At 38.2% G+C, this 19,161-nt stretch overlaps 1 protein-coding gene across 1 annotated transcript; it reads left to right on the top strand.

Moving 5' to 3' along the window:
- Window positions 1–1,945: 1,945 nt before the first annotated feature.
- On the top strand, window positions 1,946–7,090 carry LOC134823938 (uncharacterized). The gene is made up of 2 exons (XM_063835535.1): window positions 1,946–3,845; window positions 6,984–7,090. Exons 1-2 carry the CDS (start codon window positions 1,946–1,948, stop codon window positions 7,088–7,090), a joined length of 2,007 nt encoding a protein of 668 aa, XP_063691605.1.
- Window positions 7,091–19,161: the final 12,071 nt, after the last annotated feature.

Here is a 19,161-nt window from a genome sequence, read left to right as displayed (position 1 = left end):
ATTTTTCTGTGAAATTTCATCTATAATGGCTTCTGGAATTGTATGAGAATAGTCTCTATACTCTTTTGAGGCTTTGTAAACAATATCGGAACATTTCCCTTCTACCCATTCCAACAAAGCATCTAGACCTTTGTTAGTCTACTGTCAGTCACAGTAACTGTATGGTAATATGCAGGTAAAGAAACTTTTGTTTTGGCTAGTGTTTCTCCGGCAATCATCGAAGGGTGTGTTGTAAATGTAAGGAAGCTGGCTGTTACAGCAAACTGGAATTTGCCTTTTTTCGGGTTCAACAAACTGCTTTAACTTCTTTACGGCAAATTATTAATGCGTTTGTTCTAAAAATTATTGATGGTACAATTTTTTCAAACTAAAACCAGAAACTGTGTAGATTAGACCGTCACCAGTGTATCCTTTTTCCAAAACAAAAATAAATGCAGATATCAATTTAAATTACCGTTCTCTATTGCATGCAAAGTGATGCCGAGAATGAAATCGGTCACTCGCTTTTCACATTCATCGAAATCACGAATGAGTAAAATTCGCACCTTTCGCACGTGCGAACTTTAGGCGAAAGTTGCGTGCGCATCCTTTTTTTTTCTATTTTTTTAATGAATAAACTTTCAAAATGTTTACAAATACATCATTTTATTTCAAAGAAAATTCGCCGAATGACCTTACATGCCTTGACAAGTGACCGAGTGTAAACAAAATTAGGGACACAAAAACACCAGTTGACCAGTAAACTGGTCATAGCAATTACATCGGGCCCTACATGCACCTATAAGTGAAGCGATGCTGCAACCAAGGCATGCTATGTTTATTCCAATGGACTATAAATAAGGTTACAGCCTAAAATATAAATATAATAACAATGTACCATAATTATAAATACAATTTATAAAACATATTTTATTAATTACATATTTTATTAATTTGATATTTAGATATTATAGTTAATTTAAAGATAACAAAACTTTTCAATTATAAAAATATATAATATCTTTATCTATGAGTATTGCTGAAAGCACAGTGTAAGGCCTACACGGACCTATAACAAAAGATTATAATTACTGATTAAGGAATAAGGATTTGTGGCATTTGTACGGGGTTGTAGAGTACAAATAAAAAATATATAATTCGTGAGATTAATGCCAGGAATGCGCACAGATCCCTAATCAGTAAAATGACAGTGAAATTGTGCAAAGGTGTTTAGCATTGTAAAACCGCTCGAGGTTAATCATAATTCGTCTTGATAGTAAAGTATTGTTTCGTTATTGTTATCAAAGTTTGTGTGTCGGATCATCGTGAAAGTTTAGGATATAAGGCATCATGGTTTTAGGTTGGTATTAGGAATCCTGGTCATTGGTAGAGAAGTAACGTATATGCATATTGTTTTACCTGAGTGAAACGAGGACGACATAAATTGTTCAATTGTCAGAAGATGTTATAAGTTTTAAACACAGATGGCCTTGAGATTTCCCTTAATTCATAATAAGGGAGTTTATTCCAAAGAATGTGTGCTCTGTAAATATTGAGTCATCGAACAAATTTTGATTACAAATTTTCGGACGTTTAAACTACAATCGAGAGGCAAAGCGTCTATCTCTAAATACATACACCACAGTGCTGGCAAGCACGACCGTGGACATTTACACCCTAAGATGAAAGTGTAATTTATCCATAAACCTAACATCATTATCAACAACAGGGTTTCCAGAAAACCCACTTCTTGATGCTTGAAGTTTTACTTTACTTCAGTATTAACATGCAGTTCTTGAGAAATCTGAATATAGCGATTTTGGAGTTTTTTTACAAAATTTCGTATATTTATATGTATTTCGGTATAAGACTCTTATTAAAAGTACTTGAGATAAATTTCAAAAAAATCTAAACATGACTATTTTTTATTCCTGTCATCTTTAACACCGAGATCACCGAGACTCACATGCCTGGATCTGGCACCACTCTACTGGACAATGGCAGTCTACTCATCCATTCCGGTAGAGTCGACGGGATCAAGAGACAGGGAGTCGGTCTCAGTCTTTCAAAACGAATCATAAACTCCCTGATATCGTTCACTCCCACATCGGAGCGGGTTCTAACTGCTAGGCTGCATAGTAAGCAAATCAACATCTCTGTTGTTGTGGCCTATGCTCCAACTGAGGGTGCAGAGGAGAGTGAGAAAGATAAGTTTTATAGGACACTCACAGATACATTTGATGGGCTACCTCGTCACGATATCAAGTTACTGCTCGGCGATTTTAATGCAAAAGTAACATCAGGCAGATATGGAAGTGAAGCGGTCATCGGTGGGGAATCACTCCATAGCTCATCAAATGACAACGGGACAAGACTTGTGGATTTCTGTGCGACGAACCAGCTTGTCATCGGGGGAACTCTCTTCGAGCACAAGAACATTCACAAGGGAACATGGCGGTCCCCCAACGGGCTCACCGTCAATCAGATAGATCATATCTGCATTGGAAAGCGGTTTCGTCAGTCACTTTTTGATGTTAGGGTATGTCGCGGGGCAGACATCGGCTCCGATCATTATCTGGTTCTAGGACTGCTGAAAATCAAACTTCAGTCAGTGACAAAGATCAACGCTAACAGGCCCAATGTGCCTGCCATTGAGCGCCTGAGGGATAGTACTACGGTTACAGAGTACAATGTGGCTCTTCAAAACCGATTTGCAAGTCTGGATAATGAGGTCAACCTCGAGGATATGTGGCGTAATCTCAGTCAGACCGTCACTGATGTCTCACTGGAGGTACTAGGCAAAAGACCCCGGAAGGCAAAGGAGCAACACCTGTCACGGAATACCAAGGATTTATTGATTCAGCGGGCACAGTTTAAGCGTAAAGACCCAAACTCAGACGCTAACAGGTCAGAGTATTCTAAACTTAATAAGTTAGTCAAGAAAAGCAGCAAGCTAGACGACAATAACTGGGCAGTTAGAGTAGCTACTGATTTTGAGGAAGCAGCGAGCAAAGGTCAGCAGCGTGAGGTATGGGCAAAGATCAAGAAGATCTCTGGTAAGAACAAGAAGCCTCAAGCATCTTGTGTCCGGGACAAGGACGGTAGGAAGATCACGGATCCCCAACAGCAGAGGGATAGGTGGAAGGAGCACTTTACTGAACTTCTGAACCCTCCATTATCAAGTGTCGACCTTGCCGACCTTGATACAGTACCACCCCAACCCCACTTTAACTCTCTCTCTTGTTCGGATGGACCACCCACCAGAGACGAGATTAGTTATTCCCTGACAAAGCTTAAGAACAACAAAAGCCCAGGAGTGGACGGGATAACTAACGAGCAACTGAAGTATGGTGCGAGTGCTCTAGTTGATCAACTAGAGTGTCTATTCAAGAAAGTGTGGGAAGAAGAGACTGTTCCTGAAGATTGGTTAAAGGGTGTGATCATTGTTATTGGGAAGAAAGGAGACACTTCAGTCTGCGGGAACAACAGAGGGATCACCTTAAGGTCTACAGCATCCAAGCTTTTTCAGATGATTCTTCTTAAGCGGTTACATGCTGGTATGGAGTGTCTCCTCAGGGAGAATCAGTGCGGATTTAGACAGAACCGCTCATGCATTGATCAGATTTATTCTCTCCGAACTATTATTCATAACTGTCTTGAGTTTAACATTCCTCTTTACATTAATTTTGTGGATTTCAAGGCAGCGTTCGATTCTATCAGAAGGGACTTTATTTGGTGCAGTATGAGACACTATGGGCTGCCTGAAAAATATGTCAGAATATTTCAGTCATTTTTTGGGGGTACCATGAGTGCCGTGAGGGTTAATGGGGAGCTGACAGACTGGTTTGATGTTAATTCAGGCACAGGTCAGGGTGACATTCAAGCACCTCCTGTCTTTAATTTCTGCCTAAACTTTTCTGCATTTCTGGCTGAGACCAACAAGATCATCAGTCAAGGCGCAGTGCTGCAGAAAAAGATGAAGACGGTCGAGGAAAAGGTCATTCTGGACACCGATTATGCTGATGACATGGCTATTATGGACAACTCAGGGGAAGGCCTACAGGAATCAACTGATCTATTAGTTCATTACAGCTCCTACGCTGGGCTCAGAATAAATACAAAGAAGACCCAATGCATGGCTGTAAGCAAGTGCGCCTCCCAGCGACCTTTCATCAAGGATGATTGTATTGAGCTGTCGGTTGAGGGTGAACCCGTCGAGCAGGTTAGCAACTTTGTCTACCTGGGTGCAACTATCAGTGGGGATGGGACAATCAACAGAGACCTGGATGTCCGTATCCAGAAGGCTAATGGCGCCTTTCATCAGCTCTGGAACATTTGGAATAGCAGAACTATAAAGACTCCAACCAAGATCAGGATCTATAGGGCTGCTGTTCTCACCATCTTGTTGTATGGAGCTGAAGTCTGGAACACCACCAAATAGCAGATGAAACGCTTCGAGGTTTTCCATCAAACCTCCTTGAGAAGGATACTTAGGATTAAGTGGTTCTTTCATGTGACCAACGACGAAGTTCTTAGGAGGGCTGGCATCAAGTCAGTTGAGACTTTCATCAGTGCTGCCAGGCTACGTTGGTATGGACATGTAGTTAGAATGCCAGACTCTAGACTACCGAGGTTTCTGTTGAACTGGAAGCCAAATTATGGAAAGAGGTCAAGGGGCAGACCCCGTAAGAACTGGAAGTCCTGCGTACTCGAAGATGCTGCTAAGTTTACAGGTGTTGAAAACATCGACAACGACACAACAGAAGCTTTGGCTACCAACTGAGTACAGTGGAGACATATGTTACGCCGCCAACGCGATGTGTGTGATGCAGGCCACTCCAACGACTAGGAGGAGACCTTACCATGTAACATGTAACATGTAACATCTTTAACAATAACATTGAATTAGAATAGTTTGAACTAAAATTAAACCTGGTGAACGACTTCTAATGAGTCTAAATGAAAATACAAATAACAAATAGTGGGTATAAAGGCTGACGGTCGTGCTAGCCAGCACTGAGCACTGTGATATAAGATACAATTTGGCAGCGTTTCCCCAGAAGCAGATGTGCAACTACCATGATTACAGAAATAAAAAGACGGCTCAAAATTGAAAATAGCTCTCTAGATCTAGAGGAAGTGTTGCAATTAAACTTGTAAATTAAGTGCAATGGCGTCAAATTATACGGCAATTAACCGGAATGATCGCGAAATTCAGTTGAATTAAAACATATAAAAATATAAAGCTGGGTTGCATGCTGTTACTATACAACAAGGGGTCGTTCGTATTATATTCTATATGTATTACTTTTTAGCCGTTAATTTCCTTGCCACTCATACTTATTAAATAAGTATGATTAGTAGATAATCCGTAAATGTGGGCAAACAAGGTTTTAAAACTCGAAACGCGACAAATCGAAGAGCCTTATTTTAAATGTATTTCTGCCAACATTTTTTACCTGTCAAAGATACTTCTTGCTGCAAATCTATAGCTCTCAAATATGTAGTATATGCTCAAATTTTGTATTATTGTATACCTAAGTTCCAAACAATTTTTGTGTCAAAACTTTCAGCTCAGTAAATTTGAGTACCAAAAATTTTGGCAGGAAATTCGGACTTGTTTGGGCAACAGAAAATTTGAACATTCCTTTTTGAGAAGAGGCAATATTTCTCTAGTTAATGATATTTTGTCCGTCTAGGATTGTCAAAATCATAAAATTATCATGCTGAAAACAAAGAAATGTACAATAGTAGGTTATCTGATTTAAATATAGTGTCGAAGGCAGTCAAGCAACTGACATTGAAGGCAGTGGATGACCAACTTATTAATTCTGTTGGTTGAAATCCATTCCCCTCCCATTTCATTTCATTTCATTTTAATTATACTACTTAATATAATTTCACTCAGAATCCCACGTCCCAGAATATTTCGGAAACTCCATCACTTCAGTTTTTTGGAAATTATTCTTCCAATCTACAAAAGCTACTGCATCGGAAGATGCAATTCTTGTTCGATCGCTCATAAAGTATTTATTACTTTTAGAACTTCTGGCTACATTGTGTAAACTTTCTGAACTTTCCAAACAATTGTTTAAAACATTTCTACTCTGAGCAGCTAACTTCCTATCACCTGAACATGTCAACTTACTCGATACTCCGTCACAAGGGCCAACAGTTTCAAAGTGTTTTGACTTTTTATCGGAAGGCTGAAAATCGTGCTTTGGTTCCAATATTTTTCCTTTTATTTTCTCTCCCAGTTCATTAACATGCCAAGTTATTCGTCCCTCTCGTTCATTCTTCTCTGTGTGTATTGGTAATGTAAGGTTTGAGATAGCAGGTTCCTCTGTTAGCAAGGTGGGAGCCAGCTGGTCAGTGCACTCTTTAGTTTCACTGGTTATATGGTTACCAAACTCATCAACATATCTTATAACTGTCACTCTCCGAATACTTTTCTTTTTCTTCTTCTTTTTTACTTTCTTCTTTTTGTTTTTTTCTCTCTTCTTTTTTTGGCTCATCAGCCCAGTCTCCTTTTAATAAAATGTTTTGCTGGTTTATTGAGGAATTCGGATCGTTTGGTGAAGTATATGATTTTTGATGGATATTTGACTTTCTTTCGGGTTTCATCGAGTCTCGTAATTCATTTTCTGGCTGAGAGTAAAAAATATCGCTGGTTTTCTTATCAACTTCTGATTCTGGATATACAGTCGTTTCTGATTTTACTGATTTTTCCGGCTCTCCAACAATTGAACAGAATTTGGTATTGATGAATGATGCCACTGACTCCTTTTTAGGTCGGAGTTTCTTGGAACTTTTGCTGCCGATTGAGGTAAATTCTTCATAATTGTCTAGATTCTGTGGTCTTCCTGCACGAGATTTGCCTCTAAGTCTAAGAGATCGTTCCTCAGGTACTAAGAGTAAGTCTTCAAATGATTGTTCTCCGAATATGTTTTCAAGTGATCTCTCTTCAAGCTGAGCATTAGTATCACTTACAGCTAAACTTACAGATGACAAGGAGAGTAACCTTGATGAAAGATTAGATTCCTCTTCAATTATACTGATAACAGTGTGCTGTCTCTCTGCAAGTTCATCTAAACTTGAAGATGACGAGTAATTTATCCGGTTAGAATATTCCTCTATTTTACTGCTAATAATAACAGACATTTCTTCAAGGTGAGGTTTAGCTACAGTATCGCTTAAGGAGTATGGATTGTGCACCCTACAAGAGGACCCACTAGCTATACTGATCGGTATTTCCCGGAGTTGAGGTTTAGCTACATATCCACGTGAAGATGACGACCCAGCTGATCGATGAGAAGATTTATATGTTTTACTGTTTATTATTGGTACTTGTTCAAGTTTAGCTCCAATTGAAGTTGAGTTTACCGATGATTTGCTGATAATTTTTGAATCGTTAACGTCCATATTGACAATGGTAAAACTTTCTGTTGAGACTTCTTTCATCATTTCCACATTTGGGTCAACATTTGTGTGTTCTAGGCCTCTTTGTGCGTTCTGTTCTCCTACAGGATTTTTTCCTCTTTTCTTTTGATTGATTAATTTTGACAACTTAAGAATCTTTATAGAACCAACTATCAATTTTGTTTTGCGATAAGCTTTAGTCGTTAGATCTTTTGATGATGATACTGATACATCCACAGCATTCGATTGCTTTTTCAGCTGGCCCTTACAAGTATTTATCGGTGAAACAATAGAAGTTTGGCGAGAAATCAAGGGTTTTGATTTACAACCCTTGTTTGAATTGCTTTCCTTAGTAGCTTTAATAAGTCTTTCTCGTGTTTCACACTCATGAAGAAGAACATTTTGACTTTGTGATAGAAGAACATACTCCGTTAAGCATACATCATCCTTATCAAATTCTAAATCCTTATTATTATCATAAACAATGTCCAGTTTAGGGAAGTTATCTGCTCTAACGTACTGAGGCAGATCAATTTGCTTCTTTCGATAACCGCTGTCAACAATTGTTACATCAGAATGTAAAGAGGTATTGGGTGTTTGACTATGTAAAGAGGTGTCAGTATTGGGTGTCAGACTATCTTGAAACAACTTTTCTCTTTCAACGTTTGCAAAATTAAAGGTTGTTAAACTTAATGAGTCCTTGGGATTGATGGGTTTCTCTTTCATGAAATCATCCCCTGAATCATGAAATAGTTCCAAATCTTTTAGTTCATCTCGAAGCGCTGGATCCAAGAATCTAGAATCATCTCTGGTGAATACCAAAGCATTTCTTTCAGGCATACAAGACAGATCCACGAAAGAAGTCTCTGGATCAAATTCATCGTATACGTCAAATTTGACATTTTTGTTAACTCTTTCTGAAAATTTGTACACGACATCTAATTCAGGAAGTATAGCAGGTTGCATACTTTTAGAAGTGCTTGTCATCTGACTGTTATTTTTGTTATTGAAGCTGATCTGCACCGGAATCTTAAGTGAGGGCCTTGAATAAACACTGTTCGATCTTAGAGAGCAATATTGCTTTGCCTTTAAAGAAAGATTACGAGGTAACGAGAGCGACTTTTTTGGAAAATCTTGAGCAAGCTCCGAAGGACGCATTAAAGAAGAATATAATAGAGGAGATGCAATTTCTTTCATTTTAGACAATTTTTCAGTTGAAACAGCAGATTGTCTCTCCTTGGTATGATAACGTTTTCTGTTGCTTGCCCAAAATGCTAACGTTGGTTTAAATTGAGATGAAGGTGATTTTAGAGAAATGGTTCGTTTTAACTGTTTTTTTGAGTTAGGATATGTTTTAGGCGGTTTTCCTTCAGCTGAAAGTTTGTATTTCGGGATTTCTGAATCTGTTCGGGATGTAAAAGTTGTACCACTTGAGGCGCTTGCTTGCTGTTCACAAACTCTGAAAGAGTTATTTGAGCTTGACTTTGAATCGAGACGAATTTTCAACTTTAGTAGACGTTATTATTCAACTTTCGATGAAATTAAATTAAAGTATTAACTATTACGCGAAAACGTCGCTAAGGATTCTGGCAAGGAACATTATTTGATAGCCAAATGTGTTTTATTGATCAACGAAACTTTAATAACAGTAGGGTACAATGGAAATGACTTTGAACGTTTAAGGAACCTGGGCTGTTGTTTAACGACTGTCAAACTCCGTGAACGCTGAACAGGAGTTTCATCGTCAATATATGGTCTTCCACTTTCTGGTTCAGTAGCTTTAGTCCTGAATAAACCACGTTTTGGCTTTTTGGGTGGTCTCAATGGTTTTCTGTCTGGACCTGGTTCAGACACAATGATGATATCTTTTATGTTCTTTACCTTAATTATTCTGTTTGAGGCAGCTATAATGGAGACATCTGATATCGTCTGAAGGGTATGAACACTTTCTTGCGGATAAGTTGTGGCTGAGTTCGTCTCGGTGGTATAACGAGACACAAACAACTTGTTACTATCTGCGCTAACAGGAGGTTCCAACATTGATTCCACAGTAACAGAAACACTCCCGTTTATCACAACAGATTGAATTGCCTCAACAAATGTTTTATTTGTGTAATGAGAACAACTAGCCAGTATTGATAGATGATCATCTGAACTGGTTATTTCATGAATCACAGGTCGCTCTTTTATGGTCAAATGTGATGTCACCAAAACGTTCAATATTTTCCCCACGCAGACTTGTGAGTGAAGATGGCCTGCATCACAAGTATCGGGCATGTCAAGTTTCCTATTTTAGTAACCGCTTCATTTCACTGATTTTGTAATCTATGGAAAGTTCACCTTCAGAGTTTAATTGGAAATTCCACCAACTATCAAAAGCAAATGCTACCAATCAAATAACAAGCGTAAAGCAAAAATTTAAGTCTTTAACAATTGATTTTTCATTGTTTTTTGTATTTTGCTATAGTAAATCAATGATTTGTATTGTGTAAGCCTGACAAGAGAATTTGTTTGAAAATCCTGCCGCCTCCGGTAGGGACTGATAAAGTACCAAAATAGAAAATTACATTATAACTTGTTTAGTGACCTGTAATATTTTTTAAATTGCCGGCTTCCTCTTAATTATGAACACAGGAGGGCAAAGTGCAAAGAAACCATGCTGCTAACTGCACTGCTCACTGCTGCTCACTGCTGCTAACTACTGCATGCTAACTGCTGCTCACTGCTGCTCACTGCTGCTAACTACTGCTAACAGTAACTGCTAACTGCTGCTGTGTCACGTGATACGCGTCATCAAAACACTTGACAATGCGCGGATGAGATTCTGATGGGAATATTGAATATCAAAAGGATGAAGGAGCAGGTTAAATATACTTCTACCAAAAGTACAGCTTGCGCTTGAATTGCACTCCGATCCCCAAATTGCGCGCATTGCAACATGCAACTTAACTTTCAAACTTCATGAATTGAGTACTTCAAATCTTTTGCAATATAAATATAATATCAAATATATTCACATTTCACAATCAATGTGCATACATTGTATGCACTAATACAAATTATTTAAAATATGGTTGGAATAGAATAACAAATTAAAAATTCTATTGTCTTATATATTTCTCCGTTAAAAGCAAAATAACGTAAATAAATTTTGCAGTCAATGTGCCTTAAAATTGTTTTAAAAAAATTTTCCGTTCAATTTTGGTAGGCGAACATCAAATTAGTGCAAAATTAAACATATTCAATATTGTATACGTATCCCCAGAAAACCTTACTGGCTGGGGACCTGCAACTCCGAAAGTTTAAAAATTGAAACTTTCGGTTTTTTGCAAAATGCTCGCCTCATAAAAATAACGTTTCCTCCCCAGGAGGAAAACTATGGATATTGTAGATTTTGAGCTATTTCGAAAAGTATGATTTTGGGCCGAATAAAAGGTCGCAGCTTTTTAACTTTGCAAATTAATGTGGTTGTTATGACTTCATGGTGCATGGCTGAATTCAGATTGTAAAACGCGTGCAAGCAGCGAGCGCAGCTTTACGTTACGCGCGACGACAATCATGCTATTGAACATAATCACCTCTAGTAACACGGCCGGCCAGCCAGAAAAATTTCATGGGTCAAATTAAATGTGAAGATATATTACAAAGCGCGCCATATATAATATTGACATACGTTGCATGCCACTTTTCGCGCGCGAAGCTCTCTAGCTCGGTTAAATTTGGGATACGAAACATGTATCAAATATAATATAATATCATGATATCCTATGCTAACTCAAATCGATGTAAACAGCTGCAGAAAAACGTACCGCCTGCTAGTGCTGGGGCGCTGGGCTCGCTAGATGTAGAGGTGATAGATTTTCAACAGCACGTTTGTCGTCGGGCGTAACGTCAAGTTTACCTTTCGCACGCTGCATTTGGCCTAGTAGTCATGACAACGACATCACTTTGCAAAGTTTAAAAGCTGTGATCTTTTATTTAGCCCAAAATCAAACTTTTCGGTTTAATTCAGAATCTAAGTTGTCCCAAATTTGGCTCCTGGGGAGCTAACTTTAATTTTAAATTTACGAGACGGAAATTTTGTTGAAAACCGGAAGGTTCTATCTATTTTACTTTTGGAGATATACACCAGTCGGTAGGGTTTGCTGGGACCACGTGATGACATCACAACACCACGTGATGTCACTATGACAACAGACATGTCTACCCGTTACCAGATCTCCATCTAGAGTAACATATCCGTTACAGTCATTTCCTGCTTTTACGCCGCCCCACTAAAACTACCAGTTGAAATATACTGTGATTCACGATGTCAATCCTTCGCAGCTCGACGTGGCCCAGTGCTGGTGCATTTTGCCGATCTACTGAGATGTGGTTGCGAGAAACATTATTCAATGCGCGGCGCGACCCAGTGGCAGTAGTGCATCGGTTGATTTATATTTATTGGGTTAAAAATAGAGATACACGTTTTAAAATTGAATTGAATGACTTATTGTACAGCTTTACAATGTTATAATGTATGTATAAATGTATTTGAATAAATTTAAACAGCCAAGATATATATTATGTACACTTACTTATTATAGTTATATATTTAAACAGAAACGTTATTTGAATTTCAGTCACGTGTCATTAATGCTTTCGTTATACTTATTCATTCATCATTCGGTGAGGAAAAACCGAGATTGCCACAAGAATACAAAATAATAATAATTACTTTAAAGATTTTATACTCGTAATATTTTACTATATTAGCTGAACCGGAAGTGATTTAATAAGCTATTCTACCAGCAACGTAGCTTGACAAATGTATTACTTTACTGACTTTAGATCATTAATCATTATTTAATTTTGTTCATCAGCACGTGTCAGTTTTGTTTAAAAAATCTAACTACATAACATAATTGAAAATTGACAGATTTAATTGTAACTTGCCAATAAATAATTCAAATAGCACTTAAATAATTAATCTATCAGCACAAATAGATAACTAAATGGAGCCATTCGATCCATTTCCAAGGATATGCGAAGTACACTCGCAGCACGCGGGTTTTTATTTAACACGTGACAACTAGTACATAGTAGTAGTATCCAATCAAATTGCACGATATTTTTGTGTGCCCAATCGGCAATCAAATATTAATCCGCAGGTCTTCAGATAGCGCCATGAAATTATTTACATAGTCGCGTCGTGACAGTGCGGCTCTTGAAGCACAAACTAAATAAATATACATGTTAAAACTAAAAGCGGTTGATAAAACTAAAATCGTCGTAATATGTCGAAAACGTGAATGAAAAGCCCCAACTCCGATCAATATCAAGATGTCCCCATTTACAAAATAACGTGTGTGTTGACACACATATAATAAAGGGGTCGTTCAAATATTATGTAATCACTTTTTGGCCCATTTTAACCCCCCCCCCCCTCCACAATAAGTTTTAAATATAGCTATTGTGTTAAAATTACACCAGCATAATCATTTAGAAGCCCCCTCATTCCCCCTCAGTGATTACGTAATATGTGAACGACCTCTCACACAAATAAAAGCTGTATTTATATTTTTTTATTAGACAAAACAGTGGAATATCATTTTCATAATTCTTGAATCAATGAATCATCACAGCTCAAATATCACATCAATCCACCAGTAACATTTAACAATTAACAACTAACCAACTTAACATGAAATAGTATTTCAAAACGTACGCCAATCAGCAATCGTTAAAACAACGATTAATATAAAGTTAAACATCGTTTAATTGAATATTATCTACTTGATTAAACATTATTTGAACGACTCCAGCAGTTTCTCCGCCCCTGCCTGTCTAAGTAAGCTACAAACCCCTCGTTAGGCTCCATGCTGTCGTTGTAGAAGATAGCTGTGTCGGGGTGGCTATGTGCACTACTTCCCCTCCCATAGCCCGGATTATAGCGTGCGGTCCACACGTGTCCCATTGGTATGTGCTGCGGAGAAGAAGGTATGGTTAATAGGGTTACTATGGTAACCACGTGATGTCATGGTTACCACGTGATGTCATGGTTACCACGTGATGTCATGGTTACCACTTACCACGTGATGTCATGGTTACCACGTGATATTATGGTGACCACGTGTTGTTGAGACGTTATAATAATATGACATACATCATCCAAATCACAATCATGAAAACATTATTAAATAGTTAAATGTTCATATCTACTATCTTCTTTTCAATCAATATTTTTGCTTATAACTCAACCTTTTCTTGGAAACGTAGTTAAAAGAGGCTGTCCCCAGTATTATACCGCCTAATTAGAACCCTGCCCCTGTTGGTGTTTCCACCTGAAGAATATTAAATAAAATTATTACAAATTATTATAAAAATCAGTGTAATGACTACTTAATTCAGCTGGATATAGTACTAAGTGGTAAAAGACGTAAAAGTTTTAATGAACTTGAATTCAGTATTCAGATGCCAACATACCACCATTTGCTAGGTTGTACTTTATCATGTTCTTGGAGATCGGAACTCCTTCGACAACCGTCCCGGTCCGACCGAAAAATATCAGCGAAACTCATGGCATACACTACTCAATCTGCTGAAAACCAAGTATTAGACTTTGTGATTATCCAACAACTAAAAAAGGAACTGGTAACCAAATCAAAATGACCGTTTGCTCAAAGCAACGAGGATTACCAGAACTGACCTGTTTGATGTGTCAAGTGTCCTCGCATTCTGGATCAGGAAAATGGAAGAAGCCAATTCTGGAGGGCGGAGAAAAGCACAATACCGAGTTGATCGGAATTCGTGGACCGAAACTATGAAACTCGAGATCTCAATGATGCTCATTGGGGGAAAGGGGTGGGGTTTATTTTAGGATAAACATTTAAATTTGTTATTCAATGTTCTGTGATAATTTGAAAATTTCCAAGAATCTCACATAATTCAGTAATTCTGCAGTATCTAATTATTTTCTTTGTAGCCATGAGTTTTCTTTCACAGGGGAATCCATATTCAGATTTCATCAGCTCTTGCAAAAAGTGCTGCTTAAAATAAGTTTTAATAGTCTCAACAGAAATTTGTTTTGAGTCGGATTTTAAACCGGGAATGTAAAATGATAAGTCGTTAAAAAATTGTTGTGCCAAATTTTAGGGGTCAAAGTACGAATTCCGGGAATTTTGGGAAACGAATTCTAGCAGCGAGGTTGGAGCAAGGTTTTATTTAGAGATGGATAAACAATTTTTGTGGGTCAAATTTAATGAGAGCATAATCATATTCATGGGGAGGATGGGTCAAGATCTTTGGGTATCCTCCTAATTTTTATTGCTAATTCGGAGGAGGGGGGATGATAATACATACCCCCGAATTTAAGGGATAGATATAATACACCCCCGAATTTAGGGGTAGATATATACCCCCGAATTTAGGGGTAGATATATACCCCCGAATTTAGGGGTAGATATATACCCCCGAATTTAGGGGTAGATATATACCCCCGAATTTAGGGGTAGATATATACCCCCGAATTTAGGGGTAGATATATACCCCCGAATTTAGGGGTAGATATATACCCCCGAATTTAGGGGTAGATATATACCCCGAATTTAGGGGGTAGATATATACCCCCGAATTTAGGGGTAGATATATACCCCCGAATTTAGGGGGTAGATATATACCCCCGAATTTAGGGGTAGATATATACCCCCGAATTTAGGGGGTAGATATATACCCCCGGATTTGAAGGATGGATATATACCGGATAACTCCGAATTTGCTGAAAATCAGGAGAAGACCACCACTGAAATTCCGAGGAAAACATTGCTCAGGTATTTCTTCTCTTTAGTACTTTAGTAGCTGTTTAATCGACTGAAAATATTCGGATATATCAATGAAGCTTGCAATAAAATGTTCAGGCGGAACTAATCCCTAGAGGACTAGTTCCATACCGCTATAAGTATAACCCGTCCCTCACCCTCGTTTTAGTCCTACATATATGTTACCCTTAACCCTTACATTATAACACTATCCCTACTGAAAGTTTTTAGGCGGTATTCGGTCGGCTTACCAATAAAACAAATCAAGCTCTCATTGCATGTGTATTGTATCATTTTCATCATTTTAATGGAAAATATCGATAAAAATAAAAATTGATCCTGTATACAGATATAAGGTCTGTGGCTATATCCATCATCAACTGCAGCTGTAACTGAAGATTCCGTATCATGTTTTACGTAAATTTTAAGGGTGCTTTCCTCGCTATATAGGATAAACTGAAATAAATAGTAATTATGTGAACAGTGGGGGATCAATAAAATTCCATATATTTTATAGGAGCTCGTAAGTAAGAGATTTAAACTGAGGTCTCCTCAAGCCAATCTTATACATAATGTAGTGCAGGGAGTTCACGTGTTGTTGCACTCAGTGAACCGGAGAATGAGGAGTCGAAACCAAAGAAAAGGAACGAAACAACATAGTCATTACGTCAAAAGCCAGCTAAACCAAAGCAGTTCGGCTTTTTACTAGTATCACCTTCTAAGAGCTCTACCAAAAAGAAAGAGAATCTTCCAAAAGTTAAGATTCAAAGTAAAAAGGGGAAGAGCAAAAAGTAAGATACATCTATACATTATTATTCAGTCGAAGTTTTAAAGGATCTAGGTAGATTCACGATCAATTAAAAACCACTGTTATTTTGTTTAGTATGCTATCGTTAGCATATTTATTTTGATATAGCAACGGACGTCGCAACAGTAATCACTGTGCACTCACGCTAGACTAGATGACGCTAAATGACGCTTATAGATGACGCTAGATGACGCAAGATTACGCTAGATGACGCTAGATGACGCTAGATGACGCTAGATGACGCTAGATGACGCTAAATGACGCTAGATGACGCTAGATGACGCTAGATGACGCAAGATTACGCTAGATGACGCTAGATGACGCTAGATGACGCTAGATGACGCTAGATGACGCTAGATGACGCTAGATGACTCAAGATGACGCTAGATGACGCTAGATGACGCTAGATGACGCTAGATGACGCTAGATGACGCTAGATGACGCTAGATGACGCTAGAAGACGCTAGATGACGCTAGATGACGCTAGATGACGCTAGATGACGCTAGATGACGCTAGATGACGCTATATAATGCGCACAATTTGGGGAGTGCGCTTTCGGCGGAGATCTAACCTGCGCCTTTCAAATATCGGTAAAGGTCCATATTATATAGCTGTCTTACAAACTAAAAGTCAAATCAAGTAAACTACTTAAGACAAGTGTTCGCACTTAAAACAAGGGTTAGACGGGTTCCTGCTTGTGCTGTGATTATAATATTGGAGGCAGCTGAACACTGGGACGCAAGATAGTGTGAGTTTGCTCTGAAACAATTAACGCACTATTCGTACTAGCTAGATATTATTCAAAATATAGCATCAAACTCACCAGATTTCGCTGTTGATTCCTGATCAGATCAGTTTTTCCCGCAGATTTCGTCCCCATGATGACTTTAGCGCGTGTAGAAGGGAATAATCTCAGGTCGGATAACACTCATCGTTTCGGCTAGGTATCCGTGTTCAGTGAAAAGGAAGAATTCACCCTGGCAAGACAAAGTAGCCAATGAATGGCATCCGCGGGAGCGGAATTCCTGAAATATTCGTTCCTTTAAACATTAACAAGAGCAATCCGAGGAATAAATGAGTTCAGCACAAAAAATAGTTCTAACGAAATAACATTAAGTCATCAAAATAGGAAAGTAAAAGTTTTAATGAATTTGTATTCAGTATTCAGATGCCAACATACCACAATTTGCGAGGTTGTACTTTATTATGTTCCCTAGACAACCGTCCAACCGAACAATATCAGCGAAACTTATGGCATACACTACTCAATCTGCGAAAAAATCAAGTATTAGACCTTGTGATCAGTGATTTTCCAACAATTAAAAAATAACTGGTAACCAAATCAAAATGACCGTTTGCTCAAAGCAACGAGGATTACCAAAACTGACCTGTTGGATGTGTTACGTGTCCTTGCATTCTGGATCCGGGAAATAGAAGAAGCCAATTCTGGTGGGCGGAGAAAAAGCACAATACCGAGTTGATCGGAATTCGTGGACCGGAACTATGAAACTCGAGATCTCAGTGATGCTCATTTGGGGAAAGGGGTGGGGTTTATTTTAGGATAAACATTTAAATTTGTTATTCAATGTTCTGTGATAATTTGAAAATTTCCAAGAATCTCACATAATTCAGTAATTCTGCAGTATCTAATTATTTTCTTTGTAGCCATGAGTTTTCTTTCACAGGGGAATCCATATTCAGATTTCATCAGTGCTGCTTAAAATAGGTTTTAATAGTCTCAAAGGAAATTTGTTTTCAGTCGAATTTTAAACCGGGAATGTAAAATGATAAGTCGTTAAAAAATTGTTGTGCCAAATTTTAGGGGTCAAACTACGAATTCCGGGAATTTTGGGAAACGAATTCTAGCAGCGAGGTTGGAGCAAGGTTTTAGAAAGGGATGGATAAACAATTTTTGTGGGTCAAATTTAATGAGAGCATAATCATATTCATGGGGAGGATGGGTCAAGATCTTTGGGTATCCTCCTAATTTTTATTGCTAATTCGGAGGAGGGGGGATGATAATTATTAATTATACATACCCCCGAATTTAGGGGATAGATATAATACACCCCCGAATTTAGGGGTAGATATATACCCCCGAATTTAGGGGTAGATATATACCCCCGAATTTAGGGGGTAGATATATACCCCCGAATTTAGGGGTAGATATATACCCCCGAATTTAGGGGTAGATATATACCCCCGAATTTAGGGGTAGATATATACCCCCGAATTTAGGGGTAGATATATACCCCCGAATTTAGGGGTAGATATATACCCCCGAATTTAGGGGTAGATATATACCCCCGAATTTAGGGGTAGATATATACCCCCGAATTTAGGGGTAGATATATACCCCCGAATTTAGGGGTAGATATATACCCCCGAATTTAGGGGTAGATATATACCCCCGAATTTAGGGGTAGATATATACCCCCGAATTTAGGGGTAGATATATACCCCCGAATTTAGGGGTAGATATATACCCCCGAATTTAGGGGTAGATATATACCCCCGGATTTGGAGGATGGATATATACCGGATAACCCCGAATTTGCTGAAAATCAGGAGAAGACCACCACTGAAATTCCGAGGAAAACATTGCTCAGGTAGTTCTTCTCTTTAGTAGCTGTATAGTCGACTGAAAATATTCGGATATATCAATCAAGCTGCAATATAAAATGTTCAGGCGGAACTAATCCCTAGAGGACTAGTTCCATACCGCTATAACCCGTCCCTCACCCTCGTTTTAGTCCTACATATATGTTACCCTTAACCCTTACATTATAACACTATCCCTACTGAAAGTTTTTAGGCGGTATTCGGTCGGCTTACCAATAAAACAAATCAAGCTCTCATTGCATGTGTATTGTATCATTTTCATCATTTTAATGGAAAATATGGATGGAAATAAAAATTGATCCTGTATATAGATACTATAAGGTCTGTGGCTATATCCATCATCAACTGCAGCTGTAACTGAAGATTCCGTATCATATTTGACGTACATTTCAAGGCCGGTGCTTTCCTCGCTAGGATAAACTGAAAGAAATAGTAATTATGTGAACGGCGGGGGATCAATATAATTCCATATATTTTATAGGAGCTTGTATAAGTAAGAGATTTAAACCGGGGTCTTCTAAAGCCCGTGATAACAG

The sequence above is a fragment of the Bolinopsis microptera genome, chromosome 12 (genome assembly GCF_026151205.1).
Source record: "Bolinopsis microptera isolate Bmic1 chromosome 12, MBARI_Bmic_1.0, whole genome shotgun sequence".
Classification (NCBI taxonomy): Eukaryota; Metazoa; Ctenophora; class Tentaculata; order Lobata; family Bolinopsidae; genus Bolinopsis; species Bolinopsis microptera.
Note: the sequence above shows the minus strand (reverse complement) of the source record. Positions and strands in the feature narration are given on the sequence as shown.